The 19618-nt window shown below is 37.9% G+C and overlaps 1 protein-coding gene across 1 annotated transcript in view; it reads right to left on the reverse strand.

The window, feature by feature from the left end:
- The window catches only part of ROBO1 (roundabout guidance receptor 1), a 442006-nt gene that overhangs the window by 9612 nt on the left and 412776 nt on the right, over positions 1–19618 (reverse strand). Inside the window, exons 25-26 of the mRNA XM_061134342.1 lie at positions 11791–12197; positions 8261–8413 (exon numbers count right to left, since the gene is read on the reverse strand). Of these exons, the coding sequence (XP_060990325.1) occupies positions 8261–8413; positions 11791–12197 (560 nt within the window). The remainder of the gene's footprint in view (positions 1–8260; positions 8414–11790; positions 12198–19618) is intronic.

Genomic DNA, 19618 nt, shown 5'->3' on the forward strand with positions numbered 1-19618 from the left:
TACCAACTGATGCACCAGGGAAGCTTCACGACTGCAGTGGGTAGCCTATTCCTTCTCCAGGGAATCTTCCCAACCCAGGAATTGAACTGGAGTCTGCCTTCTTTGCAGATGGATTCTTTACACAGTGAGCTACCAGGGAATCCCTTACCTGGCAGAGGAATATTGAATCATATAGCTGGGACTCAGAGATTAGCTAGCTCGGGGATGGCTAATATGGATATATACGCTATAGCTTTTTCTCCCCCAAACATGGCAGATCTTCCTAATTGATTTCACTGTAATGTTGCTGATCCCAGATGGATATCTTTACTCTTCAGGCAACCACTTCAGATTGATTGAGGTTGGCACTTGAGTTGAGACCTCTTTTCTATCCCTAATCTAACTGAATCCCTTCTCATTTTGTAGATAGGGAAGTTCAAACACAGAGATCTTAAGTTATTTTCCAAACTTAAAGCTAAATATAATCAGGACCAGGACTAATGCCCTCAGATTCCTAATTTCTTTATACCACCATTTCATTCTATTGCATCTTCACAATCTACCCTTCATTGGTATGGTCTCTCCACTTTGTAATATGCACCCACAGGTTTTAAACTAGATAATCACTAATATACACATAAGTTAATTTTTACCTATCTACAGTTATATATTAATATATTACAAATAATTTGATATTATATATAATAACACTTCTCACAGACATACCTAAAAATTAAAGTAGGCATATAATTTTATATCTAGAAAATTTATTTTAAGTGGCACTATTTTTTTTTAAATGACTCCTAGGTACACTCCAAGGAAAAGAAATATATAACCTAGTAATAGTTGATAAGTTAGTAGAAGAATATGAACAGATTCTAGTTTTAGTTTGTTCTGGCTGTAGTATGGAGGATGAATTAAAAGGAACGTCTTAAATCCAGGAGGCTAAAATATTATTTTAAAATCTCAGTAAATAATGATAGGAGATAGAATTGTACTGGTGACTTTCAGATGGAGAGTAGATGTGCCTGAGAGAGTTTAAGGAATAAAAATCAATATTATTTAATGATCAATGGAAAACAGCAGGGGAAGCAAGTATGTGTGTGCAGTTGCTCAGTCCTGTCCGACTCTTTGTGACCCCATGGACTACAGCCCGCCAGGCTCCTCTGTCCATGGAATTTCCCAGGGAAGAAGACTGGAGTGGGTTGTCATTTCCTCCTCCAGGGGATCTTCCCAACCCAGGGATTGAACCTTAGTCTCCTGTATTATAGGTAGATTCTTTACTACTGAGCCACCAGGGAAGCCCCAGAAGACTATTCATGAGGTAACTCTTAAGATTTTTGCCATAGTTAACTAGTTGGATGAGGAATGCAGGGATGAGAAAGAGATGGTTTGCAAAGAAAGAGCATGAGTTCTGTTTCAGAAAAAGTGAACAGGAAGAACTTCTGAAGTATCCAGGCAGATATATACAGGAGGTTGTTGTATATAAAATCTGAATTTCATGGGAGGTCAAAACCAGAGATCTAGAGACTTGAGAAGTATCAGCATATTTTTTCTTTAGTCATGACTTTAGAAATGGTAATGTTTTCATATTCTATGTGATATTAACAAAACAAATCAACTAAAACATGAGTAGGGCATGCATTAATTATAAATGTTTAGTATTACAAAAGTAAGCTTTTCCATAGAAAATATACATGGGAAAAATTCAAAAGTATATAAAAAATTGGAAATATAACCCTTCATATGTCCCCGTCTTCATTTTAAATCCTCAATATTGATGCAGAGGTAATTAGTCTGAATGGATGTTTATAGATCATCCCAGAAATTATTTATGCATAGAAAGCAAGGCTGCCAAGTTGCATAATTCCAAGGAGTATCATTCACAGTAGAAACTATGTAAAATGGCCATATCTGGGGTTTTGGAGCATGCATGTCTGCCCATCAGGATGTGATAGTCTTCCTTTCCTGGTAACATAAAACAATTGTACTTTTTTTCACCTAAATGTGTAGTTGTATACATTTCCATATATAAACATATAGCTTTACCTCTTCTGATGAAAAGTTTGTATATTGTTCTACTTTATGAATATATCCTTGTTTATATAGTAAATACCACAGAGGAATATTTGTTTCCAGAGATACTACTATTATTGGCAATGGTCCAGTGACTATTATTTATATATATTAGCATAAAATTCTTGAATATTAAAATTATGCCTTGAAAATTCATAACATATTAGCAAATTACAGGGTTTAGCAAGCATCAGTTTTAATCTAGTGTTTCTCATTCTTGGTGTTTTTTAAGAATTAATCATTTTCTTTTGTTCCTTCTGTGTATTCTTGCCACCTCTTAAGTAGATATGAGTTTTTAAAAGTAATTTGATTTTGACTTTATGTGCCATATAACTAAGGCATTAGAATTCATTGTATTGGTCTCTGAATGCATGAATTTTGAAATATCATCTTCCAGTTGTTTCACTTAGGACTCCATCATTAAAACTGGTCAGACTGTTACTTGCATACTGCTGTTGTTATTCTCTTAGTTCATCATGTTCTCTTTTTATGTAAAAAATAAATCTAGGAAAGTTAAAAGCTTTTTATCTTAAAACATAAACTGCCATTGTCACTGGTGATGATTATCCTTTAACAACATTTTTTTTAAAACAACATTTTAAAAATAGTTGTTGTTGTTCAGCCTCTCAGTTGTTTCCCATGGACGGCAGCACACCAGGCCTCCCTGTCCTTCACTACCTCCCAGAGTTTGCTCAAAGTCATGTCCATTGAGTCAGTGATGCCATCCAACCATCTCATCCTTTGTCGTACCCGTCTCTTCCTGCCTTCAATCTTTCCCAGCATCAGGGTCTTTTTCAATGAGTCAGTTCTTTGCATCAGGTGGCCAAAGTATTGGAGCTTCCCCTTCAGCATCAGTCCTTCCAATGAATATTCAGGGTTGATTTCCTTTAGGATTGATTGGTTTGATCTCTTTGCAGTCCAAGGGACTCTCAGGAGTCTTCACCAACACCACAGTTTGAAAATATCAGTTCTTTGGCACTCAGCCTTCTTTATCATCAACTCTCGCATCCATACATGACTACTGGAAAAACCATAGCTTTGACTACATGGGCTTTTGTTGGCAAAGTAATGTCTCTGCTTTTTAATACCCTGTCTAGGTTCTTCATAGCTTTCCTTCCAAAGAGCAAGCGTCTTTTAATTTTATGGCTGCAGTTGCAGTCTGCAGTGATTTTGGAGCCCAAGAAAATAAAGTCTGTCACTGTTTCCACATCTATTTGCTATGAAGTGATGGAACCAGATGCCATGATCCCCCTCATTCACGACTTATTTATGAAAAATAAACCAAAAGAGAAAAAAGACAGATTGTACTGTGTGACTTAAAGTGAAGAGACCCAAGGCTGAGCTGCTCTAAGTTCAGACTGAACCTGTGACTGGGAATGGGAGAAGAAAAGTCAAATTCAGAATACACCTGGAAGCAGAGGGAGTGAGTGACTGCAGACTCATTTCTGCACTATCTCCTTGCTACAAACTCAGACTGGATTGCAAACACAGCTTATCAGGAAGCTGATGACTTCCACTACCATCAAATCATAAAATGTCTGGGCTGATCAGATATCAAAGCTGATTACAGTATCATAAGATCATACAAAGTCTTGGGAATCTATGACTCTTGAGACAAAATCCATTACCAGATGCTCTATATAGATGCTATCTATAATACAGGTAGAAAAAGAAGAGAATCTGATGGTAATTTTAAGAGTTCAAGCTTACTGTATATAATTGCCACTATATATAATTAACAGAGGGGAATGATGGTAGGTGTAATTTCTAATATAAACATTACCAAATTTGTTTTTTAGGTATCACAAAATAAACACTGAGTCAAATCAGGAGTTATCATAGTATAAACAATTTTATATTTCATAAAATAATAGTACTTTCAGGTAATTCATACCACTAATAGCACAAACAGGGTTTAAAAAATGGGATCATGGAACTCATATATATGTATAGTCTCTTTCTTTTTACAATTGTATAAACACCATTCCTTATTCAAGACTCTCTAAATACCAATATAATGCATGCAAAATAATACAAAAGAGCATAAACATGGAGACAATTCTGCTGACATTCACTCACTACGGAGATCTAGCCCTCTATTTACATAACTGCTAATAGTCCCAAGACCTTGTGATTAATGATATATCGAGTCAAAACAACATCATTCCAAACAGGGTGAATTTATAATTTATGAAAAGTAGAGCTGTAGAAATGATGTAGATTTGTTTTTTAAGTCAGGTACGTAAACGAATCAGGAGGGGTTGCAAAGGGGTGGAAAGAATCTATTAGAAGGTCCTAGAAATGCACTTATGTTTGGCTTTAACTCAATAAAAGTCTGACTGATCAGTATTCATATATTTGAATGCTGCCCTGTACCTGGGTGAAAGCAGCAAATATGAAATAAAGAGTTAGATTCTGCCCGTCAGTGTTCTCCAGCCTGCAGTCCTCCACCTTACAGTGATAACTCCTGGGGCGGCTATGAGACCCAACATTTACCTACAGCACAAGCTAGGGCTACAGTGCCATGAATTAGGGGCTGGTGGGCTGTTACGGGCTCAACTGTGTCCCTTCCAAGATTCATATGTTGAAGTCCTAACCCCCAGCACCTCAGAATGTGACTGGTACTTGAAGACAGGATCTTTAAAGAAGCAGTTAAGTGACAGTGAGGTCCTTAGAGTGGGCCCTGATCCCATCTGACTGGTGTCCTTAAAAGACGAGGGCACATAACATTCACAGAGGGAAGACCAAGTGAAGACATGGGGAGAAGGCGGTCATCTATAAGCCAAGGAGAGAGGCTTCAGGAGCACCCAACCCTGCCAACACCATGAGCCTGAATGTTTAGCCTCCAGGGCTGTTAGGAAATATATTTCCGTTGCTTAAGCCACCTATGGTTTTTCCAGTAGTCATGTATGGATGTGAGAGTTGGACCATAAAGAAAGCTGAGCGCTGAAGAATTGATGCTTTTGAATTGCAGTGTTGGAAAAGACCCTTGAGAGTCCCTGGGACTGCAAGGAGATCAAATCAGTCCATCCTAAAGGAGATCAATCCTGAATATTCAATGGAAGGACTGATGCTGAAGCTGAAGCTCCAAATCTTTGGCCACTTGATACGAAAAACTGACTCATTGGAAAAGATCCTGATGGGATGCTGGGAAAGACTGAGGGCAGGAAGAGAAAGGGATGACAGAGGATGAGATGGTTGGATGGCATCACCGACTCAGTGGACATGAGTTTGAGCAAGCTCCAGGAGTTGGTGATGGAAGGGAGGGCTGGCGTGCTGCAGTCGCAAAGAGTCAGACACGACTGAGTGACTGAACTGAATTGAAGCCACCTAGATAAGGTGGCTTAACCAAGTATTATGACAAGGATCATCAAAAATTACTCTTTATCAGTTCAGACACAGATCTATCAGGTTAGGTTCTTTTTCTTTCCTTATAGAGGTCACAAAATGTCTGTAAAGGAAACTAATAATTTGAACAAAATGTACAAAGATACTACACATGCTCAAGACTGATACAGCATATATTGAAAACAGTTCACATAAGAAATCTATTGACAATAATCAAACACATCCATCATAATTGATTCAATCATCAAAATCCAAAAATGAAAAAAACCTCTCCATGTCTTATTGATATATTTCTCATTTTTCACAACTGGCAGCTCCTTAAGTTCATTCTCCTCCCTCCCCTCTTTCTTCTTTAATAACTTTAAAAACTGTATTTGCCATAGAGATTCTTCATGAAATGGATTATGAATTTTTTTCAAAACCAAGAAAATGATTTCTGATAAAATGATTTTTCTTTCCTTATTATAACCACTACTACCTAGAGTATGTGTATTTTTTATTTGGCACATTATGAAGAAAAGATTTCAGTTATTCAAGATGCATTACAGAAACATACAAAACAGTAGATAGTTCTATTTTTTTCTTTACCAAATCAGAAAACATCCAGAATTAAATTCAAGACTTGTTAGTAAAATAAGCATAACTCAATGACAGATGGTTATCAAAACACTAAAAGGAAGTTAAAGCTAGTGTTTAACCATTTTGTCTATTTTTGTGACTTAGAGAAAATAATTACTGGCTTCTACATCGTGGTGTATATTATGACTATTCTGTATAATCATATGTAAAATGAACATTTAGAAATTTAAATAATATTTCATATTAATATGGCTTTTTGGCTTTACAAATATTTTAGCATATTTCTTTGGTATTTCTGAAATTAAAAATAACTTGGTTGCTTCATCATTCAATTTAATAGCTATTATTCTTGGATTAGTTAGAATTTATATTTAATTATTAAACACTGAAATAAATGCTACAGAACATGCAGTGATGAATATAGATCACAATTTTCAAGCATATTATAATTTATAACTGCAATGCTATGCCCTCTAACTGACATATTTACATTATTTAAAGCATTTCTAAAAGCATCACTCAATGCCAGAAGCCCCTCAAAACAAGTATAAATAAGAAGTAGAAAGAGTTACACAAAGCTTTAGGCCAGATTTTCTCTCTGATGTATTCAACCTAGACGCATTCACATCAAGGTGTGATGTTTGACCAGTTTTTCTGTTAGGAGCAGTCTCTTCTAGATAATAAAAACTGATAGAACAGCTATAAAACTTGTAAAATGCCATTATAGGGGTCCCATAAATGTAAAACTGCCAATAGAGTTTGGGGTTTATACCTAGTTTTGGTCCCTTCACAGAGGCAAACATGCTCAAAGCCATTATAATCACCCTTCAAAATCAGATAATATTCTGACAGCTCAGTTTCCCTGACAAAGGGGTCCCAGGCAGGATCCAGGAGGCCCAGGTGCGCTGCGTCATGCCAGTATTTAATGCAGTCTAATATCAGATAGATGCTAGCGAGAGAAAATACTCTGAATAAAAGTACAGATAATAGCATGGACAGCCACTCATTGCAAAATTACTTGGCTCATCATGCTGCGAGCTTTGTATTAAATTTTTTCTGTCAAGTGGCAGGAATCATGGGGAGAAGTGCCTCAGAAAACCCTCCTTGTAACCTTGGATAAGGATCTATAATATTAGGCTTTCATATGATAATGGCAAATGATGCCCTTTTTGAAAAATTGCTGACTGGTAATGAAAGTTCTAATCAGATTGTGGCTAGAGAGGACCAGGAGGTGGGAACGGTGCCTGTGACAACCTTCTTCCCCCCACCCCTTTAGTAAATTTAGCAAACCTGACAAGATGGGTGAGCCTGAGAGAATTTATCTTACATGAATTTCCAACAAAGCCCTTGAGGTTGTTTTATAAAACGAGAAGGTGGCGGTTTAATAAATGCTGGGCCACCTGAGGCACTTTCATTAAAGGCTTTCTCTAGACAACATCACAATGTTTGCGCTATTTGCCTGCGCGCCCTCTCGAATATAAACCTCGCCTCTTCAGTGACAGCGGAGACTGTATGTGAAGGCATGAAGGAAGGTGAATCCATTTGCCTTCTGGTGCACACACTGTTAGCAAGACCACTACAGTTAGGCTCTATATTCAAATGAGTTTATTGTCTTCTATTTGAATGCAAAATTCTCCAAGAAAAAAAAAAAGAGTGAGGACATTGTCGAAGAGTTATCAGTGATGAAGATTAATCCCAAGCCATGACGTCAACTACAGTAATATCTACTTGTTTAAAACTATATAATAACCTGTTTTCAAAAGAACAGCATGTATACTATCTATGGTGAAACAGATCACCAGCCCAGGTGGGATGCATGAGACAAGTGCTCCGGCCTGGTGCACTGGGAAGACCCAGAGGAATCGGGTGGAGAGGGAGGTGGGAGCGGGGATTGGGATGGGGAATACGTGTAAATCCATGGCTGATTCATATCAGTGTATGACAAAACCCACTGAAATGTTGTGAAGTAATTAGCCTCCAACTAATAAAAATAAATAAATAAATAAATAAAAATAAAACTATATAATAACCTTTTAAGAATATTAAAAGTATTATCCTTTGTTTTAACTTCCTAACTAACCCACTTACTAGAAAACTGCAGGGACTTGAGATGCCTGACAAGATATGGAAGTTGATCATTCCTCTAAGTAATATGAGGCTTACTGTTAATGAATTTTGAATGTAATTTCTAATGTCAGTGGGTGCATTTTCAAGTCAGAGAGAGCCAGGGTAAAGAGGCGAGATTCAGAGATGTTTTCATCCATTTCAATGGACTTACCATCTGTGTAGGCTTCTCTGCGCAGGTGTCCTGGCTGGTGTTTTTGTTTCTTGGCTGGTCTGGCCTTCTGTACTACGGCAGCACTCATGTTGCTGTCTGTAGAAACAGGACTTGTGGGTCTAGGGCACTGGGATGCATGGAAATGGCGGCGGCCTGAGAAAAAAACCAGAGCCAAACCACAGTAAAGTTTAATTTAACAGCAATAATAAAAATAAAACATTAAAACTAGAAATATCCCTATTTAAAAACAAGCCTTAAATTAGTTTAGTAAACAATGCTGAGTTGCTTCAGTCATGTCTGACTCTGTGCAACCCTACGGACTGGAGTCCGTCAAGCTCCTCTGTCCATGGAATTATCCAGGCAAGAATACTGGAGTGGGTTGCCATGCCCTCTTCCAAGGGATCTTCCTCAGTGGTTCAGCAGGTAAAGAATCTGTCTGCAGTGAAGGAGACACAGGAGATGTGGGTTCAATTCCTGGGTCAGGAAGATTCTTGCCTGAAAAATCCCATGGACAGAGGAGCCTCGCAGGCTATGGTCCATGGGTCGCAAAGAGTCGGACATGACTGAGCGACTAAACTTATCCTAGTAAACAATAAGATTTTTGTTATGCTGCTTGAGCTATCCACTGGAAAAAATACCCTAAAAGTATTTTCATGTTCTTTTTTTTTAAGCCTTGGTGCTTTTATTCTGCTAAAGTTCTTGATACCTAGGCATTAAAGAAAAACATTGCAACTATTTTTGCAGCTACCATCACTAAATTGTGATTGTTAAACAAAACTATTAGTTAAATTTTTACAGAATATATCCAATGTCTGTTTCTTTCTCAAAAGGAATAGCCAGAGCCCTTAAGAAATTCATGTTCAAAGAATAAACAGTACAAAACACATCCCTTATTTTAATTAAATATGTTTGTGCCCTTCTCTGAAGACAGACTCCTAAATTTGAGTACATTCTCAGGTATTTTTTCTTATGGTGGCCTAAAATTTAGCTAGCTCACATACTTACACCAACTAAAATGACTCACACCCCTGTTCTCTTAAAAGATATTTATTTGCTGCTTTTGGATATTTAAAGTGACCCCTCCAGAGACTTTTATGGTTTTTGGTGCTGGTGTAAGTAGTTTTTCATTATTTTGATCCTGGAGGGACAATATTCACAGGTGATAAGTGAACCTGATAATCAGACATGGTACTTTGCTGTGCTCTCAAATTCTCTGGCTTTCTTACAGAGACATAATACAACAGCACAGAATATTTACTCCATAAAGGCAATGGAGATCTGCTGGCCCTACCCTTGATCTTCGTTATTTTGGTTTCTTGAAATCCCAAAGATTCAAACGCAGAACTTTCTGTTGTACCACAAGAAAGTTCAGAGAGACCAAGACAACATGTGCTCTGTCTATAAACAATAGCAGTCACAGAAAGTAGAATCAACACATTTACAGGTGATAATTGAAGCATTAAATAATAGATATTAATGTGGCCCAGTGAGAAACAATGTGATTGGATTATTCATTCATATTAACTTCAAGCCATATGATAAAGCAGCATCCTTTCAGGAAAAGAACCTTTTAATAGGCAGACTCCAATGCATGTTTCGTTCATTATAATCATGAGCTAAATGAAAGTCAGAAGAGCTACTAAATTACAATACAATGAAATATTAAACCAAACTCTCTTTAGCTATGATAGAGGCTATTACAATTAAAGTTACATATCCATGAAAAGAGAGAATTAGGGCTGAGACTGAGCCCATTTCTCATTCTATTGTGTAAGGCCATCTACTGCTCATAGACCCTGAGGCATGAGGTCGTTTACAGATGAATTTTCAAAATTATTTCTATGTCTCGTTGATTCAATGAACTGAAAAACACCCTTAATGCAATATGAAAGCAGTAGTTTGAGATGCTTAATTTCACGTACTTATTTTTTTACAGAAGATTAAAAAATAAGGAGAAACAAAAGCTATATATAAAGTCAGATGTTATTTATTAGGAACCATAGATTGGTTTGCATATTATTTTACTATATGCAGCAGCTCCTAGGGGAAAAAAATGAAAACTGGTTTAATATCATCAAGTGTAGGCCTGGCTGAAATAAGTATGCATTCTACAACAATAGTTTGAGAGATATTAGACTTATTTTTTTTCCTACAACATATTCTTGATTAATAATATACAGAAAAAAAGCTTTATGAAGTGAGTTAAATTTTCTTTGAATATATTCTACAAGGCTAAGAAATAATGACCAATCCAACATCTAAAGAGAACATGGAAAATTCTCTTGGAACATGGAAAATAACTGCAACAATGTGATAGATACTAAGCTAAGAAAAAAATAAAACAATAAGAAAACAACTATTGATCTGCTATGATAGTCTTTACTTTCTCAGAAATGTCTCTCTTTCTTATTGATCACATTATTTTTACTCTGTTTGTATATTCTGAGTTACCAGAAATATACACATATATTGAACATGTATATGAATATATTCCATTTTACATAAATTAAAATCATGTGAAAAATATATACTTAAAAATTTTTTTGTTTCTCATACTATTTACTTTCTAAACAAAGATGGGAGTAGGAAATAAGAGAATTAAAACATAAGAATGGACATATAGTAATTAAAAACAGGCTACTGGCAATAAAAGGGGAAATAGAAAAAATATATAAGCATTGAGATTAACTTGCTCTTCAAATTATTAGATTAACAATGTGTAGTTTAAGCACAGACCATACTTATGCTTGCAAAAGTATATATATTATAAATATCTTTATATTTTCTCAATTAGTATTCTAATTGAGAGGCATGAAAAGAATTGGGGGTTAAGGAGAAATAGCCCACTTTCCAACAGTTGAGTGTCCCCCCAGACGTTTATCTATTTCTCCTAGACAATTTCTAATTAAATGGTATGAGTGAACTATCTCAATTAATTTTATTTTGGTGACTTTTTACATCTTAAAAAAAAAAAGAACATGTAACACAATCTCAATTCAATTGATCAGAGGCATTCCAAAGGAAGTTGCACTTATATTTGCTAAGACTATCTTAAAAATGAAGACTTTTCAGGTAGCTTCACTCATATTACATATGATTTATTAAATAAAATAGAAGATTTAAAAAGTCTTGTCAAGAAAAAGGGACCAGGCAAGACACATCATAATCTTGGGCCTTGGTCTCCTTGCTGTGCTGGGCCTAGTGGCTCAGTCCTGTTGGACTCTGTGTGACCCCACTGATTGTAGCCCACCAGGCTCCTCTGTCCATGGGATTCTCCAGGCAAGAATACTGGAGTGGGTTGCCATGCCCTCCTGCAGGGGATTTTCCTAACCCAGGGATCGAACCCAGGTCTCTCTCATTGCAGGTGGATTCTTTATTGTCATCGGGGACGCTTGGCAGTCAAAAACCAGGCTGGTGACATTTATATTTCATATAGGACGTAAGATTATGGAGATAATCAGCAACTGACACATACACACAGAATTTTCTTGTTTTTTCTCTTCCAGTTTGGTGAGACGTGTACGACTTACCAGCAGCATCCTGCATTTGGCGCCGGGCCACTTTCAGACCAGCATACTCCGCGGCCGCTGCGACCGCCTGGGCAAAATCGGCATCAGTGAAAAAAGAGCCATCAGAAGAACTGACGCTGGAGCGTCCGCTGGAAATGTTGTCCTCCTCTGAGGCCGAGCCCCAACCATTGATCATGGACCCAGTGACAGAGCTCTCCAGGTCCCCGACACTGGAGGCGGGGGTCTGCTCCAGCCCACGTAACAAAAGCCTCCTGGTCTGCATCTTGGCTACCTCCATGTCGGCTTCATCTTCTTCCTCTTCTGGCGCATCCGTATCCATATCTGAGACAAGGGGTCCTGAAATGTAGCCGTAGGTGTGGGGTGGGGAAATCGGCCTTGGAGGTGGAGGAGGGCTCACCGGCTGCCGTCTGCAGGAAAATGAATAAACACGTATGGCTTAGCTCATTACTTAGGACACAAAAGTGCAAACTAACCAAGAAATTCACATGGCGGTAGTTTAGTGGCTAAGTCTTGTCCCACTCTTGTGACGCTATGGACTGTAGCCCGCTAGGCTCCTCTGTCCATAGAATTTTCCAGGCAAGAATACTGGAGTGAGCTACCATTAAATTCACTCAGTACACCCTTTTGATTTTTGCTTCCATGGAGCTCATTTGTTCAGGAAAAACAACAGGAAATCAGGGCATGCTTAAAGTTTTATTTTTGAGTTGTACGAAATTTATCTCAATACCAGAGGTACTTTTAAGAAAGCTGGGCTACCTTTTGATTCAAGCTTAATAGAAATACACTCATCTATGATAAGTCTCTTTATGTTTTATATTTTGGGTTCTTGTTGTTCAGTCTCCAAGTTATGTCCCACTCTTCCTCACCCCATGGGCTGTAGCACACCAGGCCTCCCTGTTCAGTTATGCTCAGTTAAAAAAGGGTTAAAAAAAAAAAAGTGGTAAGCAATACCTAGTTTGAAATTGACACTTCTGTATTTGTCCTAAAGCATATGGAATATTGGGGCTTCCCAGGTGGTGCATTTGGTAAAGAACCCGCCAGCTCAAAGTAGGAGACACAAGAGACACCAGCTCGATCCCTGGGTCGGGAATATCCCCTGGAGGAGGAAATGGCAACCCACTCTAGTATTCTTGCCTAGAAAATCCCATGGATAGAGGAACCTGGTAGGTTACAGTCCATGATGTTGCAAACAGACATGACTGAGCATGCACGCATGCTCTATATGGAATATTACTGACAGCTTATAATGACCAAAGACAGCAAACATTAGTTCTGAAACAAGCTGCTCCATAAACGTATAAACATGCTCCCTTCCCTTTCCTTCATGGTCACTCCTATCATTGCAAGCGAATGGACATATTCATTTTGATTATAGAGAGTAGAATTTTATAGGATTAAAATATTATGCATTCAGCACAGGATACAATTTCCTTTAGATTTTATTCTATTGAAGAAACAGCCAAGATTAATTTTTCTCCAATTGCTCACTTATAAATATTATTAGCTATTTTCAAGTATATGACTTTTACCATTATTCCTCCTATCTGTTTAACAAAATGTTTACAGGTATTTTTCTTGGTGCCTGGATTTAAGTTCACAGAGTTAACAGTAGCTGGTTTCAGCCATCTCTCCACAGATCTAGAGAACCTCAGTTAAAAGCAGTCTTTCTTCTCCCCTCCTGCACCATCAAACAGTGAACAGAAGATGGGTAAGAAGGCAGAGAGCACTTAGACATTAGTGAAAGCAAAGTTTGTGGAAAGCAAGGTTTGTGGAAAGCAAGGTTTGTGGAAAGAAGTTATTCCCAAGTGGGAAGAATGCCAAGACATTAACTCCTAATTGGGAAAGTGCCTGAAAAACAGGGAACACGTACAGTGATTTCTACCTGGAGGACTACCTAGTGATGTGCTCAACAGTTTTAGCGCTCCGGTTGCTGTTCAGTTGCTAAGTCATATCCGACTCTTTGCAACCCTATGGACTATAGCATGCCAGGCTCCTCCATCTTCCACTATCTCCTGGAGTTTGCACAAATTCATTTCCATTGAGTTGGTGATGCTATCTAAGCAAGGTTACAAAGAGCTGTCTAAATGAGGTTGCATGCTAAGTAGCATCAGTCATGTACAACTGTTTGCAACGCTATAGACTGTAACCCTCCAGGCTCCTCTATCTGTGGGACTCTCCAGGCAAGAATGCTGGAGTGGGTTGCTATGCCTTCCTCTAAGCAAGGTTAAAAAGGTAATATAAGGGAAATCTCTTTTTGAAAGGTCATGACAACACTTCATCAAATTCTAAGCTCCTGAGAATAAAGAGGATAGAGTCACATGTATCCCAATGTTCACTGCAGCACTGTTTACAATAGCCAGGATGTGGAAGCAACCTAAATGCCCATGACAGATGAATGGCTAAAGAAGATATGGTAAATATATATAATGCAATATTCCTCAGGCATAAAAGTGAATGAAGTTGGAACATTTGTAGCGATGTGGATGGATCTAGAGTCTGTCATACAGACTCAAGTAAGTCAGAAAGATAAAAATATTATATATGAATGCATATACATGAAATCTAGAAAAATGGTACAGCAGAATTATTTGCAGGGCAGGAACAGAGATGCATATGGCGTGGACGCAGTGGTGTAAGGGGAGAGTGGGATGAACTGGGAGAAGAGCATAGATACATTTATACTACCAGGGGTAAATAGCTAGTGGGAAGCTGCTCTATAGCACAGGGACCTCAGCTTGGTGCTCTGTCATGACCAAGAGGGGTGGGTTGGGGGTGGAGGAGGGAGGCTTAAGCAGGAGGGGATATATGTATACATATGGCTGATTTACTTTATTGTACCGCAGAAGCTCACAGAACATTGTAAAGCAATTCCACTCCAATAATATTAAAAAAACAAAACAACAACAAGAAACAAGCCTGCCACTCAAAGCACTCATGCTGGAGGGTAGGTGAGATTAGGATTTAGAGTTATCTGGTGACCCTATGGCTTGGGAGACTAGCAGAGATTGAGTATGAATGCCACTGACTGGTAGTCTACTTGAAGATGTGGCTAAATTGTTCAGGGACTACACACGTCTATAGATGTTGTCCAGGAGAGAGTCCTTCATCAATGGAAGCTGGTGCCAGCCCCCTTCCCTCACCATCCTTATGATACTCATAGAGCAAGATGAGACAGAACGGTCATTGGGGCTGACCAAGAAGAAGCCTGGATCCTCGGGCACTTTACTCTTTTTACGTACCCTCATCCTTGCCTTAGCACTTAAGAGAATGGACTGGGAAGAGCAAGAAAGGAAGTGATTAAAAATGGAACACACTACTTACTCCATGTCACCATGGCCACAGACATTTCAGTCTGCAAAAAGATCTGGAAGTGTATGATTATAGTTTTAAAATTAATAAGACTGAGTAATAAATTAAAAGAAAGCATACAAACAAACCCATAGAGTTTCTGGTCAAGATCTAATTTGCAGACCTGCTACAGAGAGGAAAAGGGAAGTTCAATATAGCACCGTGCTTAGGGTGGCATGATAGTTGTTTGAAGAAAAAAGTTTTGTGCTTTGTATCCCAATGAACTGAGACACTTCAATAAACATGTTTTATTAACACAAACAGCATTAAAAGTGAAGGGTTGCTAAAAATACTATAATTAACTAATTGGTTGAGCACCTACTTTGTAGCTAAGTATTATACAATGAGGATATTGAAATTCAGAGGAATTAAAGACCTTGCCAATGTTCCCATGACTAGTATGTATGAAATTTAGAATTTAATCTCACATTCCTTTTCCAAGGTGATGGCCTTTCGTCTAGGTATGGTGTTATTATACATAGATATTCACATATACAGGCTTCCCAGGTGGTGTGAGTGGTAAAGAACCCACTCACCTGCCAATGCAGGAGATGTGGGTTCGATCTCTGGGTCAGGAAGATCCCCTGGAGGAGGGTACTGCAACCCACTCCAGTATTCATGCCTGGAGAGTCCCATGCATAGGAGGGTTACAAAGAGTTGGACAGGACTGACAAAATGTAGTACACACACACACACACATGCACATGTACACATATGTATGTACATATGTAACATACTGATATATACATATACACAGTTCTTTAGTAAAATGTGTTATTTTTTTTCATTTCTGGGTGGTTTCTAACGCATCTGTGTGTGGTACTAGAAGAAATATGAACAATACACCAAAGCTGAAGTTATTTAAGAGATTAAAATGGATAATTGCTTCAATATGGAATATGTTATACACACAGGAGGGAAACCTTTGTTTAATTCGGATTGCAATAAAATACCATACTTAAAAGTCAATTTACCGCCTTTGTCAGCAGGCACATCCAAAATACCACAAGAAACTTCTTTTTTAAAATACATGTAAGACTTTTTAGCACAAAAGGAGCTATTTTGACCATCAATGAAGGGATGTAGGACAGCCAACTTCACCATGAAAAGATGTCAGCATTGTTGTATGTGGATAAGTCACATTATGTGAAGCCAAAACATCTTCATGTTAAATGAGGACTGGCTTTTAACTACCAACACCCTGGGCAAATGCTTGGGAAAGACAGAAAATTTTATTCAAACCATCTGTAAATAAGGGAAGCCCAGGGAACGTGTGATAAACATGTACAGTTTGAAGTATGTAATATATTCTATTTGAAAACAAAAAGCTATTTCAAGATGCTGTACTCAAGTGGGACTTGCCACAAATAAGCCTCAACTCCCCTCAATTTTCCCCCCTGAGGAGTTTCAATGTCTTCTGAAATAATGAACAAGTATGTGGCTGCGAATCACAATACTCTAGGCTCCTGTAAAAATGATGCCTTCATAAACATGTTCAAGAGAAGAGAATAATTCCATTAATTTATGAAAGCAGGTATTTATATAGTTTACCACAAAACATTTGCCAGGCAAAAGATGAAAGGGAGAAAATACATACCTTCGATATTTTGCTAAAACTGGTATAGCTTTAATATTTTGTATGATTAACCATTCCCCAGTTTTTAACAGACAAGATATTTAATCTTCCTTCACTTGTTTTCCTTCCAACTATATCATACTCAGTTCATCTATACTAAAGAGATATCAGTGGATTTCCTATTCCACACATGAAATTTACTTTCAAAAGATTTTTTTTTTACTAAATATTAGCTACAGTAAATGCAATAGTATCAGATACTTTTGAAAACAATATATGAAAATACATTTAATTATATTATTCTCATAGTTAGTCTGAAAAGAGAGATGAAAGATTACTATTATGTTAGTCATCTAGTTTATCTAGTTTTAGACAAAAATGGAATACCTCAGAAGCTCATTAGAATGCCAAAAGTGTAATATCCACAATAATGCAAGTATGAAATACTTATCTAATTAAATATTGCAGTTATAATGGCTTTAGCTCAGTAATTTCTTATTATGTACATTACACTATTTATAATGTCCATAATCAATAAACATAAAAGTAAAATATGTATTCATTTTTTAAACATTTACTCTGTATCAACTATGGTGAAGAAACTTCTAGGTTCGAGACCAAAGGAATCACAAGAAACAAGACCTTAGGTAATGGTTTATAGTTTGCACTTTAATAGTGCAATAGAAAGATTCAATTTTAAGGCACTTGCATTTAAAAAACTATGACACCAGGCCATAGCAGACTGTATTTTACAAAGATGTTCATAACTGTATCTTCCATCCACAATGGTCTTCTGGGATGAGAATTAGCCATCCCTTCGTCAAGAGTGGGAGTTTAGTCCTATGTCCTGAATCTGGGTGGATCCCACAACTGCTCTGACCATAGAATATGGCAGAAGTCAGACTGTACCAGTTCTGAATGTAGCTCTTAACTGGCCTGGCAACTTCTTTTTCCTGACTTATAAGTAGGCTGCTGCCATGAAAGAAGTGCCACTCCCCTGAGATCCCTGTGTTATGAGAAGCCTGGGCTATGGCGGAGAGACCCTGGAGGATGAGACTGCATGTGGAGAGAGAGGCCAAGGAATCCTGAGATGGCAGACATATGCGTGAAGAATCTAACTTGGAAGTAGATCTTGCAGCCCCAAAGACCAGAAGAGGCCATGTGGGTTGGTGATGAATTACCTAGTTGAATCCTTTCAGAATTCCTGACTTGTGGAATTGCAAGTAAAAGAAAATGGTTTTAGGTGATTACATTTTAGTGTTGTTCATAGGCAGCACTAGAAACAGGACTCAGGCACTAAGCTAGAAATTCAGTTAAATAAAATAGACATAATCCTTGACTAAAGGGACTTACAGTCTAGTGGAGGAAACAAACAGTTAATTAAACATGCAATGATAATGCAGTTTTCTCCACGCTCCAGGATAGAAGATATCTAGGGCACTGTGGGAACATGTAGAATTGGCTCCAACTTAGAGTTGGGGCATCAGGGAAAGACCGTATGCAGGGTATCTTCCATTTAATCTTGGATGGAAAGGATACACAAGTATTAGCTCCACAAAAGAGAGGGGATAATGGTGTCCCAGGAAGATGAGACGGCCAGTGGAAAGACCTCAACATGGCTGAGAGTGCTGGTCGTTCCAGCACTTTACTCTTTGGAAATTTGGAGCAAAGGCAACAGCCACAGTGAGGAGGGGAGTGCAAATGGCCAAGCATGCGGAGGCATGCAGAGGTCAGATCACAAAGCGCCTTGATTGCTCCATTATGGAATTTTGCCTTTATTCTAAGGGAAATGAGAGGTCATTGAGAGATTTTAAGCAGTGGAGCGACTTGACCAGTGTTGCATTTTAGGAAAATGCCTCGGCACAATCTGCAGCAAGACGATTAGGATAAAGAAAGGACAGGGCTAAAGGCAACAAGATCACTTATGGACCATTACCGTAACACAGACGAGAGAAAATGGCTGGAGGAAGTAGGAAAGTGCCTTTATGGCTGGAGATACGTGCATTGCTCCGTGTGATCATCAAGCAGTAAAAATCTGCAGGAACAGGTACTTGGCGATAAGGGTCTGATACTTTGGAATGAAATTTATAGAGAAATAACTATCTGTCCTTAATGAATATATCATTAGTGGAGTGGAAAGAAACAGAAGTCATCTTCTAAATGGGGAGGCTTCCGAATAGGCTAAGGGTCTGAGAAAAGGCTTGACTCAAAGACTTCACTAGAGATGGAAATTACAGCATCGTGTATACTATCAAAAAACTAGACATGACTCATATGTCCAATATTAAGGAATTTTTAAAATAAATTACAGTACACATTTGTTTAAGGTGATTATCTAAATAGTAATTGGCATGGAAAAATTCACTCTTCAGTGAAAACAATACTTTATAAGATTATATTGGAAAATACATCATCACATCACAAATTCAAAGCAATGTGAGATTATATAGAGATGAAGGTCCGAAAAGATCTTTACTGAGGACTTAGCAGTGACAATTTCTGACTACAGAGGTCATTGGTACTTCTGTATTTTCATTTTATCTGTATTTTCAAAAATTTCTAGGGTAAACATGTAGGATACACCTTTAGCATAGGAAAGCAGTAATAGTTTTTGTTTGTTTGTTTAATGGGCTTTCATCTGCTTCTTTTTCAAAAATATTTTCAGGCAAATTTAACATTTTATTGTTTACTTTCATTTTTTGCTGTGTTGCACAGCATGTGGGATTTTAGTTCCCCAACCAGGGACTGAACCTGTGCCCACTGCCTTGGAAGCATGGAGTCTTAACCACAGGACCAGCAGGGAAGTCCCATGGGCTCTCATCTACTTCTCATTAGTGCCCAGGGTTGTTTCTAGCGGCAATCCTAGAAATCTTAATACCTTCATAGACTGTAAGTCATACCTTT

Source organism: Dama dama, chromosome 31 (assembly GCF_033118175.1).
Source record: "Dama dama isolate Ldn47 chromosome 31, ASM3311817v1, whole genome shotgun sequence".
NCBI lineage: Eukaryota > Metazoa > Chordata > Mammalia > Artiodactyla > Cervidae > Dama > Dama dama.